The sequence below is a fragment of the Ovis canadensis genome, chromosome 2, assembly GCF_042477335.2.
Source record: "Ovis canadensis isolate MfBH-ARS-UI-01 breed Bighorn chromosome 2, ARS-UI_OviCan_v2, whole genome shotgun sequence".
NCBI classification, from domain to species: Eukaryota; Metazoa; Chordata; class Mammalia; order Artiodactyla; family Bovidae; genus Ovis; species Ovis canadensis.
In genome coordinates, this window is record NC_091246.1 from 53,664,147 (window position 1) to 53,684,416 (window position 20,270).

The 20,270-nt window shown below is 39.7% G+C and overlaps 1 protein-coding gene across 3 annotated transcripts in view; it reads right to left on the minus strand.

Annotated features, from left to right (window-relative positions):
• The window catches only part of UNC13B (unc-13 homolog B), a 227,442-nt gene that overhangs the window by 68,348 nt on the left and 138,824 nt on the right, over positions 1-20,270 (minus strand). For all 3 annotated transcript variants that reach the window (XM_069576256.1, XM_069576259.1, XM_069576257.1), the window contains one exon: positions 18,225-18,315. In XM_069576256.1, coding sequence (XP_069432357.1) covers positions 18,225-18,315 — 91 coding nt within the window. The remainder of the gene's footprint in view (positions 1-18,224; positions 18,316-20,270) is intronic.

A 20,270-nucleotide genomic window follows, 5' to 3' on the forward strand; every position in this document is an offset into this window, starting at 1 on the left:
ACTTAAGGGATACCTATATTATTAGCTGGGGATCTCTGACAGATTACTAGGGATGCATGGGGGAGAAAGGGCTTCCCTGGTGGCTCAGACAGTAAACAATCTGCCTGCAAGTTAGGAGAGCCAGGTTTGGTCCCTGGGTCAGGAAGACCCCCTAGAAAAGGAGGGGGGTTCCCCACTCTTCTTGTCTGGAGAATTCCATGAATGGAGGAGCCTGGTGGGTCCACGGGGTCACAAAGAGTTGGACACGACTGAGCGACTAACACACACACACACAAACAGAAGAAAGGGAAGTACCAAACTAGGTAAAGCAGAAGAGAGAAAGCACTGGACTTAGCCTCAAAGCAGGGAATGCCCAAGGGAAACCCTGTTGGTGGTACAGGCATTGGAACCCTATGCTGACAGCTCACCCATACAAATCACACCCAAAAATAATCTCTCTCCTCAGACACAAGATCTTTAGACCCCCTATATTCTAATTCTCTATTCAATGACAGAATCCTCTTGCAAAATCCTTTATCCCCCCGCTATGTCACAAAGTCTAATCAATTTACCTTCTTACCTATAAAGTCATTCCTTTTTCTACAACCCATAGTCTATGCTTATCTCTCACTCAAGTTGCTTTAAAATATCCATCCTCCCTAGTCGCTCTTCCTCCAGAGCCACCTCCCTTTCACCCCTCCTTACTCCTAATCCATTCCTGACAATTTGTTAGAGGGATAGCTCTAAAATATAGATAGACTTGTTGCTCATTTTCTTAAAATCCTTCTGTGACTGCTCTCAGGAAAAAGTCCATGCTCAGTCTTTGGCATATTATCAAAGTTCTTTCTTGACCTGTCCATGTCTAGAGGAATCTAAAGTACCCCAATTCCCTAAGTTTGATCAAACCAAACTCCTTACACTCACTGAATGTGCCATCCCATCCTTTGTTCTTTCCATACGATACTGTCTAGAGTGCTGCTGCTGCTGCTGCTAAGTCACTTCAGTCATGTCCAACTCTGTGCAACCTCATAGACGGCAGCCCACCAGGCTCCCCCATCCCTGGGATTCTCCAGGCAAGAATACTGCAGTGGGTTGCCATTTCCTTCTCCAATGCATGAAAGTGAAAAGTGGAAGTGAAGTCGCTCAGTCATGCCCGACTCTTAGCGACCCCTTGGACTGCGGCCTACCAGGCTCCTCTGTCCATGGGATTTTCCATGCAAGAGTACTGGAGTGGGTTGCCTTCTCCAGTCTAGAGTGCTATTAGAGTAAAAACCAGTATGCTGAGGATGCTAAAAAACCTTACAAATGCTTGTCAGAAAACAAGACTTGGAGCCCAAACAGCAAAAACTACTTTGGTATCTTGTTATGGGTTGAACTGTGTTTTTCAAAATCTGTGTTGAAGTCCTCATCCTCAGTACCTCAGTGTACCACCTTGTTTGGAGACAAACAAGGCGTCTTTAGAGATATAATCAAGTTAAAATAAGGTCATTAAGGTGAGTTCTATCCAATATGACTGGTATCCTTATAAAAAAAAAGTCTGGACATAAAGATATACATAAAGAAAAAACAGTATGAAGAGACACAGGGAGAAGACGACTACCTACAGACCAAGAAGAAGACTGGAATAGATCCTCCCCTTACAGTACCCAGAAGGAGCTAACCCTGCTTTACACCTTGATTTTGGACTTCTAGCCTCCAGAACTGTGAGACAGTAAATTTCTGTTGTGTAAGCCACCCAGTCTGTGATCCTTTGTTATGGCAGCCCTAACAGACTAGTACAGTATCTTTGAACATTAGGGGTCACAAAGAGTCAGACACGACTGAGCAATTGAACTGAACTGAATACAATTTCACCAAAATAAATAAATAATAGAATGAATACTTACTAGGTACCTGGGTATAATACCAGGCATGATGAAAAGATACAATCCTTGCCCTTAGGGAGTTCATAACCTAACAGAGGAAATGTTATGATATGGAGCACTGCTACACATACCCATATTCTGAGGAGTGTTAGCGCTTGTGCTTGGAAGACTGGTAGTGCCATTTACCGATAAAGCACATACATGAAAGGAGGTCGAGAAGAAAGAGAAAACAATGAATACGGTTTGAACATGCTGCATCAGGTACCTATGAAATTTCTGGTGACAATATCACAGGCACCTTGTCATGAGTGTGGAGTTTAGAAAAGCATGAGATAGGAAACAGAACCCTGGAAATCACCAAGTTTTAAGGGGCAAGCAGAGAAAAAGAAATGCTGAAAGGGAAACAAAGATGGAACTGTCAGAAATAAAAAAAGGACTTCAAGGGACAGATATGGCAAAAGCCAAGACGGAAGAACATTCTGGGAGAAACCAGTCAACAGCTTTTGTCTCACCTGTCATAAGAAATGCTCTAGGGTGTTGGTTTTCATCTAGAATGCCCTTCCTAATTTGTCATCTTTGGCTATTTATGTCTGAATGTCCTTAGGTGTGGACCAAATAAACACATTTCCCTAGCATGCCTGAAGATGACAACCAGCAAAGGGAAGTAGACACCCTCAGAACTGGCAAAGATTATTTGCTACAACTCACCTCTTCCCTTTGGCTTGAAGATGTCTTATTTTATATATTTGACTGTACTTCGGGATATGCCTGCTTTGGAATGGTGGTAAATCTCAGCTACATTGTTTATGAAAAGAACACAACTTGCCATTTACAAGGAGTCATGGATCTCCTTAATGACTTGCTTAAGGAAACAAGTTATCCCTTGGTTTCTTTCTAAGCTCATTATTTTATTTCTTGGCTATTTCTTGATATTTAATAACAATTGTTGATTTAGCTCCCTCTGGGAATTCCTCTGACAAGACTTCTCTGACCACCTTAACTCAAAGGGATTACTCCTTACTTTAGTCTTATGGCAATTATTTCGTTATAAAACTTTTCATTCCTTTTGAACTAATTACCTATGGTCTTGCAATACCACTTCATACTTTTAAGCAATCTTCCCACAAAACTTTGCTGAGTGCCTAAGGAATCAAAAATTATAGGGATAATTCGTTCCTGACCTCAAGTACGATCTAGGAAAGGAGTTAAACCTCCATATGTACAAGGATAATGCCAATAGAAAGCAGAAGTAACAAGAAAATAAGTGGCCAGGAATAGGATCTCTGAATCCCTGAACTCTTTTCTTTTTTTTTTTAAACCTACATGTACTAGGCCCTCAAGGGATTTTAAACAGGTAAATACTGGAGTGGGTAGCCACTGCCTCCTCCAGGGGATCTTCCCAACCCAGGGATGGAACCCAGGTCTCCTGCATTGTAGGCAGATTTTTACCGTCTGAACCAACAGGGAAGCCCACTCCACATGAAAATTCACTCAATTCCTAAGACTTCTGACTCAAAGTCTTGCAAGGCCTTCTAACTTATATCAGGCTGTGCCATAAAGACATCTTGAATAGAAGAACAATTCCAGCAACAAGTCAAGCAGTCTGCAACTTGACCCCTTTGCTCCTGGGTCCATATCCTTGACTAGACATCTGAATTTCTCCCTGTGCAGAAGGAAGTACTAGAAAAAAAAAAATCAAAGGCCCAAATCAGTTTTTTTCACCTGCCTTTTCATGCCCCAATTTATTTCCAACTGAAGAGCTCCTGCCTCCAGCATTACAACTGGAATGTCTATTCTTTGGGCCTGGAATGAGAGGGCAGCCTTTGGCAATGTCTAAAGGTTAATGTGAGGGAGTAATATGTATCATAAAAGACACAGGTGAAATGTATGAGAATTTGTAAGAGTAAATATTTCCATCTTTCAAGGTGTTGGTTTGGATGAGAATCAGGGAAGGCTCTGTGAAACAGGCAAAACTGAAGAGAAGAAAAGACATTCAAGGCAGAGGATATAGGATAAGCAAAGATATGAAAAGGACAAAAAGGAAGGAGTGATGTTGGAAAGGAAGGAAAAGTAACATATACTAAATGTTAACAACATGCCAGTTCCTACCCTACATGTATTATCTTATTTAATCCATATTTATTCACGGAGGCAAACACTATCCAATTCAGAAATGAGAAAACCAAGTTTATAAGAGACTGGGCAACTTGCCTACGGTTACATAGTCAGTAAGTGGTGGAGCCATACCTCAAATTCAGGCTCTTGCTGATTCCAAGGCTCAATTTCTTCCAACTGTATGATATGTCCTCTGGATTAACAAAGGTTAGAAAAGGAGGTTGGACCAATTCATGATGGTCATGGATATCAAGCTAAAAAGTTGAGATTATAATTTAACTACCAATGGAAAGAAAAACTAACGTTTTTTAAGAAAAAATTTTTTCATTCATTCATTCACACAGTCACATATATCTGTTAAGACTTGCTGGATGCCAGGCATCAGGGATATAAAGTTTAACAGACACAGTCTGTATTTTGTATTGCTATGCTCTTTTCACCTAGCTTTTATTTAAACGTTTTATTGAATTGTAGCATACATACAAAAAAGTACACAAACCAAAAGTACACCAATGTAAACAGAATTCAGATCAAGGACAGAACATCATCAGAATTTCAGAAGCCCCACTATACTTATATCTAGTTACTACCTACCCCCTTACGCCAAAAATAATCACTATCCTGAAATCTGACACCACAGATTACTTTTGCCTGTTTCTGAATTTAATACAAAAGGAGTCACATAATAGATACTCTTTTAAGAAATATATAATCTTGAGGTCAAATGCTCACACAATTCCAGGACAGTATGATAAATACCAAAATTGACTCTATATAAAATGCTATAGAAAGAGAGAAAAATGTATATCTAATTCTAAATGGGGACTTTCAGGAAGGCTTCAAAGGATGTGACATTTAAGTTGAACCCTGAGCACAAGCAGTAGCCATGACTAATGCTCTTTTTCAGAAAGATAAGTCTGGTAGTGGAATACACAACAGATTCCAAGAAAAATAAATAAAATCAAGAAAACAACTAGAAGACTATTACCATAGTCTAAGCACTAAAGAGAACATGAATGCAGAGAGGAACAGAGAGGGGACTGATAAAAGATGTCACAGAGAGAAAAAGAGCAAGATCTGGCAAGTGATCTAATGTGGGAGGTAAGAGAGAAGGAAGAATGACACCATAATTTTGAGTGGGTGAACTAGCAAAATGATGGTGATGTTAATACAAACAGAGAACAAAGGAAGAGGAACAGGCCCAAAATGGAAGCCTCAAACATTGAGATATTGTGGTGATAATAGTAGTAGATATGAAGGATAGAACCTAAGGGGAAAAGGGAGGGTGAGAAGTATATATTTGGGAATCATCTGCTTGAAAGGCTTGTTGGGAGTCTACTGGCTGCCCAGCATGGAAGCCAGGATCAAGCACAGTACTGGCCATAGAGCAGTTCAATTAGTGTATATCAATTAATGACTGGATTAGAGGCTGAGGAGATACAGATTTGAGATTAAAAAAGATGCCTGAGGAGGAGAGTGTAGAAAGAAGAGACCGACACAGACAGGAAAGGAGGTGAGCAAGGTAACAAAGAACTAGAAGAACCCATGAAAACAGGGAGCTACGAGTAAGGAGTTTCAAAAGTTACTGAGGAATGCCACAGAGTAAAATGAGAATAGAGACTGAAGTATCTGACCAAAAAAAGTGTTTAATATTTAACTTAATGATTAATATTTCTATGTACTCTCTGGCCTACAAGCTCCTAAATAATAGGAAAATGCTGGGAACTTCTCTGGTGGTATAGTGGTTGAGAATCCACATGCTGTGGGTCAATAAGCCCACATGCCCCAACTACTGAGCCTGTGTGCTGCAACGGAAGACCCAGAGCAGACAAACATTTTTTTTAAATTCTTTTAAAAAGAAAATATCTTACAAATAGCCCCAACAGTACCCAGTGTACCTACTTATTAGCTGACTTGATTTTTTTTAAATAGAATAACTATATTAGCTGCTTCCTTTTAAATAACTTTTGCAGATGAATTCTGTCTTACAGAGCAAGAATTCCTTCCCAGACAGGAACAAATGCTCCCAGTCGCTGGATAGTCACATAAGTAGCAAGAGTCAGAGAAAGCAGGAGAAAGCAAGAAGGGCTGCTTTGTTACTTACTCCATACACATTTACAAAGTACTTCTCTTTGCTGACACTATGTCCAGAAAATACCACCAGCAAGAGTGAAGGCCTGCTACCAGAACCTGACACCCTCCTCTGACTCTAGGTGGGCTAATGATATGACAGCATTCCTCAGAAATGTTCCAACATACTCCTCAGAAACCAGAGCCAAACTCCATCCTTTGAAACAAGGCGTCCCAAACCCCAGTCCCAGATGTGACGTCTTACAATTCTCAAGGTTCACTCACAGTTTAGAATGAGATCTAAGGTTTGCAGAAGAACAATCACTGATAATCACCCAGATCCAGGACATAAATGGGTCCAGAATATTTCAGAGAAATGTTAAGCATTTCGCCTGACAAGTACACAAAAGCAGCTCTTGGAAAGTGTTTCCACAGTGCCCAGGGTAGCCTTTGGCCTGCTCTCCCAGGCTCCTCAGGGTAAAGCACTCCACAGATGTTTTTCCTTGCAGGTCCCAGAGAAGCACCATATATAGACAGCCTCATCTGAGAGATCTGCATAGCAAGTTATCCCAGGAACACCACGCCATCTGTAGTCTAGAGCCCTGTAAGAGCCTGAAATCCTCGGGACTGGCTCCATGCCACTTCAACCATCGGAAGCAGCTTCACCGGGTTCCCATTTGGCAGCAAAGCCTCCAGCTGTGCTCCCCAACATCTTTGGCGGGTCGCTAAGGCCTAGGCTAGGGAGGTCATGAGAAAGTCCTGACAACACTTCAGTAATCAGAACCCCACTGATGACTTAGGCAATTGTGTATAAAGCTCTGCCCTCAAAAATGCATTTTTCTATGATCTCACCAAAACTCTAAGAGGGGACAGTTATTATTCCTAACTTTACAGCTAAGGAGACTAAGAAATAGGAAGTACTTTGTTCTCCCAGATTTCGAGACTAAGCTACTGCAAGGACCTAGTTCTTTGTATTTCTAGTTGAGTCCTAAATTTTATTAGTAATAGGGATAAGAGTAAACAAATACAAAAGGCACTGGATATCATGCATGGGTCTGCATCCAGCAGCCCAGAGAGCGTATTTCCCACCAACTAGACCTTGGGAAATAAAAGATTCTCAGTTGAGAAACACTGATGCTTCTAAGCCATCTTCTTTCCCCTTCTGCCCAAGTTTTTGTCTGCTAGGGCTGCTATAACATACTACTACAGACTGGGTGGCTTAAGGAACAGAAATTCATTCTTACAGTTCTGGAGGCTAGGGGTCCAAGATCAAGGTGTCAGCAAGGCTGGTTCTTTCTGAGGCCTCTCTCCTTGGCTTATGTAGACAGCCATCTCCTCTCTGTCTTCACAAGACCTTCCTTCTGTGTATGTGTGTGTCCTAATCTCTCCTTACAAGGATACAGCCAGATTTTAGCAGGGCCCATCCAAAGTACCTCAGTTTATTGTAATTATCTCTTCAAAGGCCCTGTCACAAAATACAATCACATTCTAAGTCACTGGGTATTACAACTTCAACATAGGAACCAGAGAGTGGAGGGCAATTCAGCCCATAACAGGTAGAAAAGGTAAAATCAGAGCTTTCAAGAATTTAAAATGAAAATTCATCAGGAATTTAAAAGGCAGGGGAATAAAGGCTACAATCTAGAACCAAAATCCAGGCACCCTGGTGTTTTCCTTTCTTGTGTCAAGAGTCTTTGGACTAGAGTAGAAGGAACATTCTAGTTGTTGGCTTTAGAGAAAAAGAATTAAGCCAATCTCAGCTTTCATCCCTTCTCTGGCCTGCTGCCTACCTGACATGGAGTACATGAGCAGAAGGACCATTTGAGTCCTTTCTGGATATTTCTGCTCAGTTCAGTGCAGATGGGAGAAGGGTAGAGGGCTTTTCTCTGTGTATAAAGGAATACGTAACAGCTTAATTTCTTAAGGATGTCATTACTATTACCCATTCAGCTTCTTCTCTGGAACTTCCCTCTGCCTAGTTTTTACCAAAACAGTTAAATTCCAAAGACTGAGCTAGATTTGTATATTAAAATAACAGAACAGGAGGTGCTGAGACTATCAGGCTGTAGCAAGACCTAGCAGCTCAAGGGCATGCTTTTATTACTAACAAACTGGGCAAGTTTCTTCCACACCCTGTAAAAGCAGACAACATCTTACTGCTTCAGAGGCTTGGGTGATATTGCCAATTTCCTCACAGACGTTTAAGAAGTGAGCAGAGAGAAAATTCAGAAAAGGGAGACTGAAGAGACACCAGAGAACACTAGAGATGGTTTCTTAGATGTAAAAACAAGAAGGAGCGTGTAGGCACATCAAATACTGCAGTGAGTCCAATAAGATAAAGACTTGAAAACCACAGGATAAGGTAGCTACGGACCTTCACAAACACAGATTTAATGAACTGACAATGAAATAATCTGGGAAAACCTTTCCTCAAGTGTATGCCTTGGAAAATAACTCCTACAGGATGCTTTTTCAAATCAGAGTTTCATAGTTTAAAAAGTTTAATGCTCTGTATTTTTCCCCCTCTTGAAGAATCACAACAAACCTAAATATATTCAAGTTTCTGAGAAGTCCTGTGATAAAGCCATCTGTTTATGTTGCACTCTATTGGAACTCAGTGTTTTCCAAATGTCTTTGACCATAAAACTCTTTATCAAATGATAAAGAATCTACTAACATTTCTAGAAAATGGAGTCCTATGAAACACACTTTGGAAAACAGGGTTCTAAGATGACGGTGGTAGATACTAGTATTAAGAAGGCTCTGGAGTTAAATAAGTCTGGATTCAAATCTGGTTCTAACTCTTATCACACAGGTGATCCTGGACAAGTTTCTTTCTAAACCTCAGTTTCTTAATCTACAAATAGGCCTAATAACATAAGCCTAATTCATAGAATTATTGTAGGGATTCACTTAGATAATGCATGGAAAGCACTTAAAATAATAGTCTTCAATAATGATTACTATGATAATGATGATGCAAGGACTATGGAAAGTAATTGAGATAAGAAGGAAGACTGTGATGTATATACTAACGTTTTCAATGACTGAATGGGGAGCTATGCAAAAGTTGAGGTCTAATTTCAACAAGGAAGGCAGGTGTGAGAACAGTTTATGCAAGGATCTAGTAATGGCCTTGAAGTGGCAGAGAAAGCCAGAGAAAACCAAACCTCATTCCTGATCTGGTAATACATGGGGCATTTTCAAAAAGGCATAGTCTCTACACAAAAGGGCTTTAATGAACTGTCAGGTTTAAGGCAGTAAAGAATGTATCTGTACTGGTCTCAGATATCAGGTAAGGACTCCACAGTTTTCCAAAGGACAGACAGGGCCTGGAGGGCTCTTGTCTAAGAGAGGTCTCTCTAATCTGTGAAGCGGCAGTAGGGCCTGTTCTTAGGTAGGGCTTACCGTAAGTCTGAAGTGGGGTGCTAAAAGCTGTGGTTAAGAGAGATCCAAAGGTATTGGGGTTTACTACAGGACTTGTATTGCAACATTGTGGAAGCAGCAAAATGTCAGAAACAACCATCTAATTGAGATCCATCAATAGAGAAGACAGTACACAAACTGTAATACATCCACAGAAAAAATACTATGCAGCTATTTTTAAAACGCAGTAGCTCTTTAGGATAGGGAGAAATCGTCAAGACGCAACAATAAACGAATAAAAAGCGAAGGACAATGTATGCAATACACACAGACACATGCTTATAAACGCAGTTTACCTCCAGACTGATTCATAAGACACAGGTAACAAAGAGATGGGGGAGATGGCCTGGAAGTCTGAAGCAGGAGGAAAACTTGACATTATACATATCTTTTTCATGTAACTTTACATTTTTCTATTTATTACTGATTCATGTCATTCTTTAGTTTTTTGTTTTATTTTTTTTAGTGTTACAATAGCAATTGTTAGGGAGAAGGCTGAGAGATTTTGAGAAAAAGGAAGGATAACTGTGGTCTCCATGAGGGCAAAAAGCTGAGGTAAGAAAAGTTAAGATAGGCAGACATGAGCAAAATTCCCAGAGTTTAAAATTACAGAAAAAGTGCTTTCCTTGTGCAACTAAGCCTAAGACATGGGGTCCTCAAAGGCCCTCCCTTGAACCTCACTATTTTCTGAAGAGGAATTATTTTTTTAGGGCTTCAGCAGCAGCACAAGGTGCATGTCTCTTTGCTGGGGAGAGAGTCACAGTCAGAAGAGAACTTTGCAGGAGAGAGTCAGTTTGTTCTGTCTTCATGATCTTTCTTGAGAAAATGTTGATTCATCCCTCAAGCTAACCAGCTGCAATCTTGGACCTCTTGGGATGGCTCCATTTAAACACGAGCCCTCTAATCTATTTGCTCAGTTCCATCTCTGCCACTGACTCTCCTCCATCAGCTTTCTTTAGCAACCTAAGAACTTCTGTCAAGTCTTCCTCATGGCCTACCTCCATGCCATCTCCTTCACTGTCCCTTCCACCTGGAACACCCACCCACCTGCTGCCACCGCAGTCTCTGTTTCTAGAGCTAAAAAGTCTCACCTCCTCCCCCAGATTTTTCTGCAGCTAAGCCAAATAAGGTACAGAATCACATCCATTCCACCCACACTACCAACATTACTGCCTCAACAGCATTAGCAATGTCAAACACTCATTAAGTACATATGGCCAGGTACTCAGTCAGCCCAGATACAGACATGACCTATATGACCTCTTCCCTTAAGTTGCTTATAGGAATGGCATAAGGGTAGCTAGGTCCATATGGCACTTTCTTAAAGTCTACTGAATGCACTATCAGCTAAGGAAGTGTAAAAGATCTACAAACCTATGGGAAATACTCAAATCACAAGTAATCAAAAAATGCAAATTAAAACAATGAGATACCATTCTTCTTCTGCCAAATTGACTAAAAATTTCTAAAACAGTAATACTCAATCTTGGTGCAAGACATTCAATTACTGAAAGTATAAACTGGAAAAACTTTTCTGAAAACATGGGTAGAAGTTTATCACAAACCTTTAAAAGGTGTGCACTTTTAAACTCCGCAATTTATCTGACTACTTTGAGAAAGCTAAGTTAAATAATCAGAAATGAGAAGAAACTTATGTATAATGATATTCATCATAGCATTATTTACAACAGTAAAGAAATAAGAGGAATTGTTAAGGAACATCTACATGATGGAATACTGTAATCTACCAATAATCATTAAAACATGCTTTTGAAAAATATTTAATAACTCAGAATAAAGCTTACAAGACAATGCCTAAGGGAGGAAAATTCTAAATTCACACAGAGAAATATAAACTCTGTTAACTTTATATTAATGTATATATAAATCATATAACATAGCTAACTTCAATAGTTAGTATTTTGCAGTTATTGCCTTTAGGTGCTAGGCCTTGGGAAACTTTCTTTTTAAAGAATTACGAGAAGATAAAGAAGTACAGGGAGATTTCTGTGGAAATGCTAATGGGCTTTTCTGACGACTTAAGCATCCATAAAAGACTGGCTAAACACTCTGCCAGGTTCTATATTGAGCTCTAGAACAGCAGCAATAAAAAGCATAGCCCTGGCATTCAAAGATCTTACAAGTACACAGGATAGATGTAACAGTAAACAAGTAACTCCATTAAACGCAAATTTAGCCAAAGTACGGTAGTCTCTCCTTATTCCGGGGCTATGTTCCAAGACCCCAATGGATGCCTGTATGTATATATAAATTAACAGTAATAATTAATGATAGAACAATTATAACAATACAGTTATCTCTCAGTATCCACAGAAAATTGGTTCCAGGACCTGCCATGAATATCAAAATCCAAGGATGCTCAAGTCCCACAATTGGCCTTTGGTATTCAAGGTTGTGCATCTGCAGATTCAACCAGAGATTGCATAGATCTGCAGTGTTTATTTTTAAAAACCCACATATAAATGGACCCATGCAGTTCAAATCTGTATTGTTCAAAGGTCAACTTCATACTGTAATAAAATTTATGTGAATGTGGTCTCTCTTGCTCTCTCTAAAACTGTAAAAACCTAATGCTTTTTCTAATTTTACTAAGCATTTATCACACACTATGACCACAACTTTTGCAGTTTGAGGTGTGACAGCAAAACTAGCATGAATTTCTTTTTCCTTCTTACCAATTCCATGGTTAGAAGATTCATCCTAACTATAGATCTTAGCCACCTCAGTATATCATTTTTTTTTCATTATTTTAAATTTACTTTTTAAAAAACTTTTTACTTTGTATTGGAGTATAGCCAATTAACACTACTATGATAGTTTCAGGTGATAAAACAGTGAAGGGACTCAGCCATACATATACAAGTATCCATTCTCCTCCAAACTCCCCTTCCATCCAGGCTGTCATGTAACATTGAGCAGAGTTCCATGTGCTATACAGTAGGTCCTTGTTGATTATCCATTTTAAATATAGAAGTGTGTATATGCCCATCCCAAACTCTCTAACTATCCCTCTTGCCTTTTAAAAATCAAGAACTTTCACCCATTTCTTTTAAAGGAAGCACTTTACTGCTTTTCAGTGGTATATATGAATTGCCAGACATATACACACACACTACTTTTACATAAGAATAACTAATAGGAACCTACTGTAGAGCACAGAGAACTCTATTTGGTGCTCTGTAATGATTATACAGTGGAAGTGAGAAATAGATTTAAGGGACTAGATCTGACAGATAGAGTACCTGATGAACTATGGACTGAGGTTCGTGACACTGTACAGGAGACAGGGATCAAGACCATCTCCATGGAAAAGAAATGCAAAAAAGCAAAATGGCTGTCTGGGGAAGCCTTACAAATAGCTGAGAAAAGAAGAGAAGTGAAAAGCAAAGGAGAAAAGGAAAGATATAAGCATCTGAATGCAGAGTTCCAAAGAATAGCAAGGAGAGATAAGAAAGCCTTCCTCAGCGATCAATGCAAAGAAATAGAGGCAAAAACCAGAATGGAAAAGACTAGAGATCTCTTCAAGAAAATCAGAAATACCAAGGGAACATTTCATGCAAAGATGGGCTCGATAAAGGACAGAAATGGTATGGACCTAACAGAAGCAGAAGATATGAAGAAGAGGTGGCAAGAATACAAGGAAGAACTGTACAAAAAAGATCTTCACGACCCAGATAATCACGATGGTGTGATCACTCACCTAGAGCCAAACATCCTGGAATGTGAAGTCAAGTGGGCCTTAGAAAGCATCACTATGAACAAAGCTAGTGGAGGTGATGGAATTCCAGTGGAGCTATTTCAAATCCTGAAAGATGATGCTGTGAAAGTGCTGCACTCAATATGTCAGCAAATTTGGAAAACTCAGCAGTGGCCACAGGACTGGAAAAGGTCAGTTTTCATTCCAATCCCAAAGCAAGGCAATGCAAAAGAATGCTCAAACTACCACACAACTGCACTCATCTCACATGCTAGTAAAGTAATGCTCAAAATTCTCCAAGCCAGGCTTCAGCAATACGTGAACCGTGAACTTCCTGATGTTCAAGCTGGTTTTAGAAAAGGCAGAGGAACCAGAGATCAAATTGCCAACATCTGCTGGATCATGCAAAAAGCAAGAGAGTTCCAGAAAAACATCTATTTCTGCTTTATTGACTATGCCAAAGCCTTTGACTGGATCACAGTAAACTGTGGAAAATTCTGAAAGAAATGGGAATACCAGACCACCTGATTTGCCTCTTGAGAAATCTGTATGCAGGTCAGGAAGCAACAGTTAGAACTAGACATGGAACAACAGACTGGTTCCAAATAGGAAAAGGAGTACGTCAAGGTTGTATATTATCACCCTGCTTATTTAACTTATATGCAGAGTACATCTTGAGAAATGCTGGACTAGATGAAGCACAAGCTGGAATCAAGATTGCTGGGAGAAATATCAATAATCTCAGATATGCAGATGACACCACCCTTATGGCAGAAAGTGAAGAGGAACTAAATAGCCTCTTGATGAAAGTGAAAGAGGAGAGTGAAAAAGTTGGCTTAAAGCTCAACATTCAGAAAACAAAGATCATGGCATCTGGTCCCATCACTTCATGGGAAATAGATGGAGAAACAGTAGAAACAGTGTCAGACTTTATTTTTTGGGGCCCCAAAATTACTGCTGATGGTGACTACAGCCATGAAATTAAGAGACACCTACTCCTTGGAAGAAAAGTTATGACCAACCTAGATAGCATATTCAAAAGCAGAGACATTACCTTGCCAACAAAGGTCCGTCTAGTCAAGGCCATGGTTTTTCCTGTGGTCATGTATGGATGTGAGAGTTGGACTGTGAAGAAAGCTGAGTGCCGAAGAATGGATGCTTTTGAACTGTGGTGTTGGAGAAGACTCTTGAGAGTCCCTTGGACTGCAAGGAGATCCAACCAGTCCATTCTGAAGGAGATCAGCCCTGGATTTCTTTGGAAGGAATGATGCTAAAGCTGAAACTCCAGTACTTTGGCCACCTCATGTGAAGAGTTGACTCATTGGAAAAGACTCTGACACTGGAAGGGATTGGGGGCAGGAGGAGAAGGGGACGACCGAGGACGAGATGGCTGGATGGCATCACGGACTCGATGGACGTGAGTCTGAGTGAACTCCGGGAGTTGGTGTTGGACAGGGAGGCCTGGCGTGCTGCGATTCATGGGGTTGCAAAGAGTTAGACACGACTGAGCGACTGAACTGAACTGAATGACCTATATGGGAATGAAGTGTAGAGAATGGATATATTGTATATGTATGGTTGATTCACTGTGCTATACTGCAGAAACTAATACAACATTGCAAATCAACTGTACTCTAATAAAAAATTAATAAAAAAATAAAAGAGGAAAGGTGAAAGAAGTAATGAATTGCTAGTATCACTACTCTTGCACTCTGGAGCCATTATTAAGTAAAATAATGGTTATCTGATCACAAGGACTGCCATCTCATGACAGTCAATCAGAGCTGAGATGATTACTAAGTGTTTAATGGGTGGGATATGCTGAACAAAGGGATGATTCACATGCAGAATGAGAAGGAGTGGGACAGCACGAGATTTCATCACACTACTCAGAAAAGCATTCAACTTAAAACTTAAGAATTATTTCTGGAACTTTCCATTTATTATTTTTGGACTGTGGCTAACTATACGTAAACAAAACTGCAAAAGGCAAACCAAACATACAGGTGGGGGTCTACTCTATGCACAGAGTCTGGAAGTTTTATCCAAAAACTGACATCTGACTGGATATAAAAGATGTGGATGAACAGTTAGAGACACGGAGAAGGAGACAGAGTATTTATTCCATGCCTGGAAACAGTAAGTACTTTGAACAAAAGATTTTACATATTGGAAATGTTGACTAAACAGAGTACGGAAAGAAGTAGCACTGGAAAGGAATATAGTCTATATCATTGCTTTTCAAATTCTTTCTGCAAAGGATCTGGTTTCTTTATTCCCAATATGTCATGACATTACTGGTAAGAGTTTAAGTTGGTGGAAGGCAGATACAGTTTGAGCTAGTTATTAAAGTTTTCCACAAATATCCCAATCTATCTATTTCAAGGTATACCATTTGCTTGAAGTTATATATGATTATATATATAATTTGGTTAAGCCATAGAAACGTGAGCAAAAGTGACATACTGTATCTTCTGGGCCAAAGAGTAATCTGCTATGTTCTCTTTCATTTGTTATCTTTTCCTTCCCTCCACCATCAATATCGGCAATGTTCTAGAAGCTGGCTGATCACTTACCCTGGATTGCACAGAAGATAACAAAGTAGAACTCCTCAACATACAGGATGATAAGCATGAGTAAAATAAACCTTTGTTGTTTTAAGACACTGATAAATGGAGACCAATATTTATTGAAATTATAAATATATCCTCTCAGATATATTTGAACACAAACAAAATGATGTATGTAAAAGGTAATCATTTGCAATATGGTTTGTTACAGCAAATGGCCCAAAACAACCAAAGGAACATCAACAGAAGACTAATTAAATACTGTAGTTCATTCTACAATGAAATATTATGCAACCACTTAAAAAGAAAGAAGTTCTCTTAGAACTAATATGGAAGAATATCCAAGTGAAAAAACAAGATATTCCCTATGTGTATAACATACCTTTTTTTTGGGGGGGGGTAAAGAAAAAAGGGGGGATTAGAATATAATTCATATTTACTTATACCTGCATAGGGAAATTCTATAAGAAAAAGAAACTAACAAAAAATTATCTTAGGGCAGATGGGTAGAACTTTCAATTACTCAGAAAAAAAAAGTCCTTGGTGCCATACTTAACTTCTTACTGTCTCAAAACCTCAATCAATCTGCCAGCAAATCTCATCTTAAGTATAAATGGTGTACTTCTGCCTCTATCTTCAGCTGTTATCAGATCCTTCTTTAAACTCTGGCTCCCCTTCCTCCTCTTGGCCACACCTAATCAGCTTTCAGTTACATGACCTGTGTTAAGAATATATTTACTACTGTTCCAGTATTCATTAAGTTGCAATCATTCTTGGTTACTCTTAAATAAAGCATGCTTTTCTCTAGATGATTCCAAGCTCTGGCAACTGCTTTTAGCTATCCTTGAGAGACTCTGAACTGCCTCTTAAAAGGCCTTAACAAACCGCTCCAATACATTCTTGTTTTTCTCATTCAGAACTCTTCTTCTACATGGAGGTTATTTATTTTATTTTCCTTTATTATAATTATAAGACCCTTACTTTTAAAAAATTAGTAATAAAAAACTGATGAAAAAAAGAGAATTCTCTTCTTTATAGTAGTATGCCAACTAACGAATGTAGAAAGGATAATAGAAAGTTACCATTTGGCAACCAGCGTTTGTGGTGGTAGATTCAGACAGAAGTCATACACGGATCCTTAGCCTGTACATGGAGATTTGATGAGAACGAGATACTGGCATCATCTCAGAGTACTGAACCACAAAACACTTATGAATTGCCAAGAAAAAATGGTGCCTAACAGTGGAGAAATCTGATTGATACAACCTTAACTAGGTGATTAAGGTTAACATTACAAGGGGTAGGACAGGCTGACAACATGTACTTTCTGATGCAATTCACTAAAAAGAGTCCAATATACCATTTTTGTGTAATCCCTGCCAAGGAAGTATGGCTTGAGTCTGGACATGAGGAAACACTAGACGGACCCAAAGTGAAGAATACAAAGTGAAGGCCTATAGTATCTGTCAAAAACAAGAGGAACTATTTCAGAGTAAAAGAGATTAAGAGACAAGATTATTAAATGCAACATGTTAGCCTGAGTTGTATCCTGGACCAGAGAAGAGATATTGTTGGGACAGTTAGCAAAATTTGCATGGGGTTTTGATGACAGCGTTGTCACTGTGGATTTCTTTGTTACAGTGGAGAGTAGCCTTGCCTTTTTGGAAAATACAAAAAGGAAAACATCATGCCTCTCCCTTTCTCTCAAATGGTTCAGCAAAAGATTAGTCATTATGGATGCAGGGTGATAAAGCAAAAATAATACAAAATGTCAACAACTGGGGCACTTTGGTGAGCAGGATATGGGAGTTCTTTACACTACTGTTTTGTCAACTTTTCTCTTAAGTTTTAGGTTATTTCAAAATAAATTACTTTTAAAGTGTGTTTACACAGGAAAGCATGCTTTCATTTTTAACAGCTGCCAGGTATTATACTACTGACAGCCACTTGTCATCATTTAAAAACCACCTTTCTGCCTGAAGACTGACTACTGAAACACAGATAAAGATACTCCAAACTTGTAACATTGAAAATGAAAAATATTTCTATTTTTACTTTTTTACATTAGTTTAATGTGTTGATGTTTTGGACCTTAAATGAGGGGACCCCACAGAAACTCTGGAGTAAAATTTCCAACCCTGTAAAAGTCAGCCAGTGGCACTTGAACTGGCTGGCCAAAGGAAACAACAACTAACCCTAAGAGGCCCTGAAATAGTCTCCTATCCTAAACTCGAAATAGCCTCACCGATGATAGTAGTAGCAAATTAAACAGACCCACCAGGTCTATTTGAGTTCCATTATTTAGGGTAGAAGGAAGTCAACAGCTACCTCCCCATCTCTTAAGGCTCTAGCTTACTTGTCATGCATTCCCAGAAGCACACTATAATATGACTAATCACTGGCTGCTTCTCCAGCACCATATGTCTCCCAGTTTCAAAGGAAAAACTGTCCCAGCTAGAACTGGAACAACAGACTTCCTACCTGCTGTAGCTGGAGTCGAACCTTGGTAACTGCTCGGATCCAGTGCGCTCTGGCTTGGGTAAATGGCGAAGATGCAGTCTCCTCAGGAAAACTTGTAACAGAGAAAAGAATGTTCCTTAAGAATAAGCCCAGGCCACAGGATGACAGTGCTCAAGTCAAAACTGCCAAATACCTAAAATTAAAAGGTTTGCATTCATGCCTATACTTGTCTAGTGATTCAAGCCACTAAAACAGCATATCCTGAACATCCAACATGAAAAAAATTCTTCTCTAAAATGACAATTGCTTTTAGCTTTTCATCTGTTCCCTTTCTTTCTTTCCCTTTTTCCACTCACCTGACGAGGCAGCTCACTGGAACAGTTAGGGGTCAGGATACTAAAAGCAGTGACAAGGGCCCTAAGTCGGTGGCTAACATGGAAACGGTGCAGAGGGGCATGGAGTAGGCCTCTTCCCAGCCTCTCAGGATCGCCACTCTCCCTTAGGGGCTCTACATAGCATCCTTGGGGCAGAACTGTGTTCCTGCAAACCCTTCCTACTCCACTAAGTATTTTGGAAGGCCTATCAATTCCTAGTCTACATCAAAGCGCTAAGGAAAAAGGCAGAGCCCTCCTCCTGCTGTGATCTTGTTCCTTGAGCTGCCTCAGGAACATCCTAAGTGCAGGGAACAATACACATAACAAAGGAGCTCTGAGGCAGAAACACTAGCCTATATTAAACAAATAATCATCTAGGTTTTGCCTGTGGAATAGCGGTTCATTCTTGGTGATGATGCTTCTCCCCTCGCTCACTGGCATCTATTGCCAAGGCAGTAAACAAGAAACCACCATACAGACACACAATATATATGCTAGGCACTGATGCCACTTCACTGCGTCAGTTGTTTTAAAGCATCTGCGGGCCCTTCTGAAACCAGCCTGGATGTCACTTGCACAGCTAGGATCTGGGATGACAAAGCCTGAGAGAAGGATGGGCACTTCTGCTGCTTGACCAAGAACTCTACCCAGACAATAGCATCTTTAAAGTCCAAGGTCTACAAAGAGCTATCTTTTAGTGAGTTGTCAATTCAGTTAAAAAAAAAAGCTGGTCCAGAACTCAGTCTCTCTGATGTCTTGTCTACTAGATGAGCCACCAGAGATGATTAAAAATCAGGAAAACAAACAGAAAATAAGTTTCTACCTTCGAGTGGTACAGTAGAGGCATCAACTGTTTTCTAACTTTTACCATATAATCAGTGTTCACTGCTCTGATCTTCCCATGACCTTGAAATTTGAGAATTTAAGTCACACCTAGCTCTTGTCACTCTACTCCAGTGGTTTTCAATTAAGGACAGTTTCGCCCCTCAGGAGAACTCTGGCAATAATATCTGGAGACATGTCTGGTTGTCACACCGAGAGCTGCTACAGGCATGTAGTGTGCAGAGGCCAGGGATGGCACTAAACATTCTACAAGGCATACAGTAGCTCCCCATAACAAACAATAATCTGGCTCGCGGAGTCCCCTGATGGCCTAGTGGTTACGATTCAGTGCTTTCACTGTGGAGGCCTGAATTTGACCCCTGTCAGGGAACCATACCACATGCTGAACAATGTAGCTAAAATATCAAAAACAAAACAAAACAAAAAAACGAAGAAAGAATTATCTGGCTAAAAACGTTAATAGTGCCAAGACGGAGAAACCCTGCTTTGCCCCAACCTATCAGCAACTCACTGACCGATTTAGCTCAACAATAACAATACTCAAACTCAGTACTAAGCTTCATTATGTGACTATTAAAAGGACAAATTTAAAATTTTCCTTCTTCTGGGTATCAACTGCCAGACATACTGCTAGGCCCCAGGGAGACAGAAAGGTGATTTAGATTTGGCTTCTAGATCGATTCTTTAACTGTCTCCCAGATTAGTCAAGGAAAAAAACAAAAATGAAAAACACTGTTCACCATAAAAAATTAAAACATTAATAGGCTAGGAAGCCTGTTTTATTTGAAGCAGCTCCTCTGAATGAAATAATCTGCAGGGCTCAGGTCAGTTCCAGACTCAGAGGTTGTCA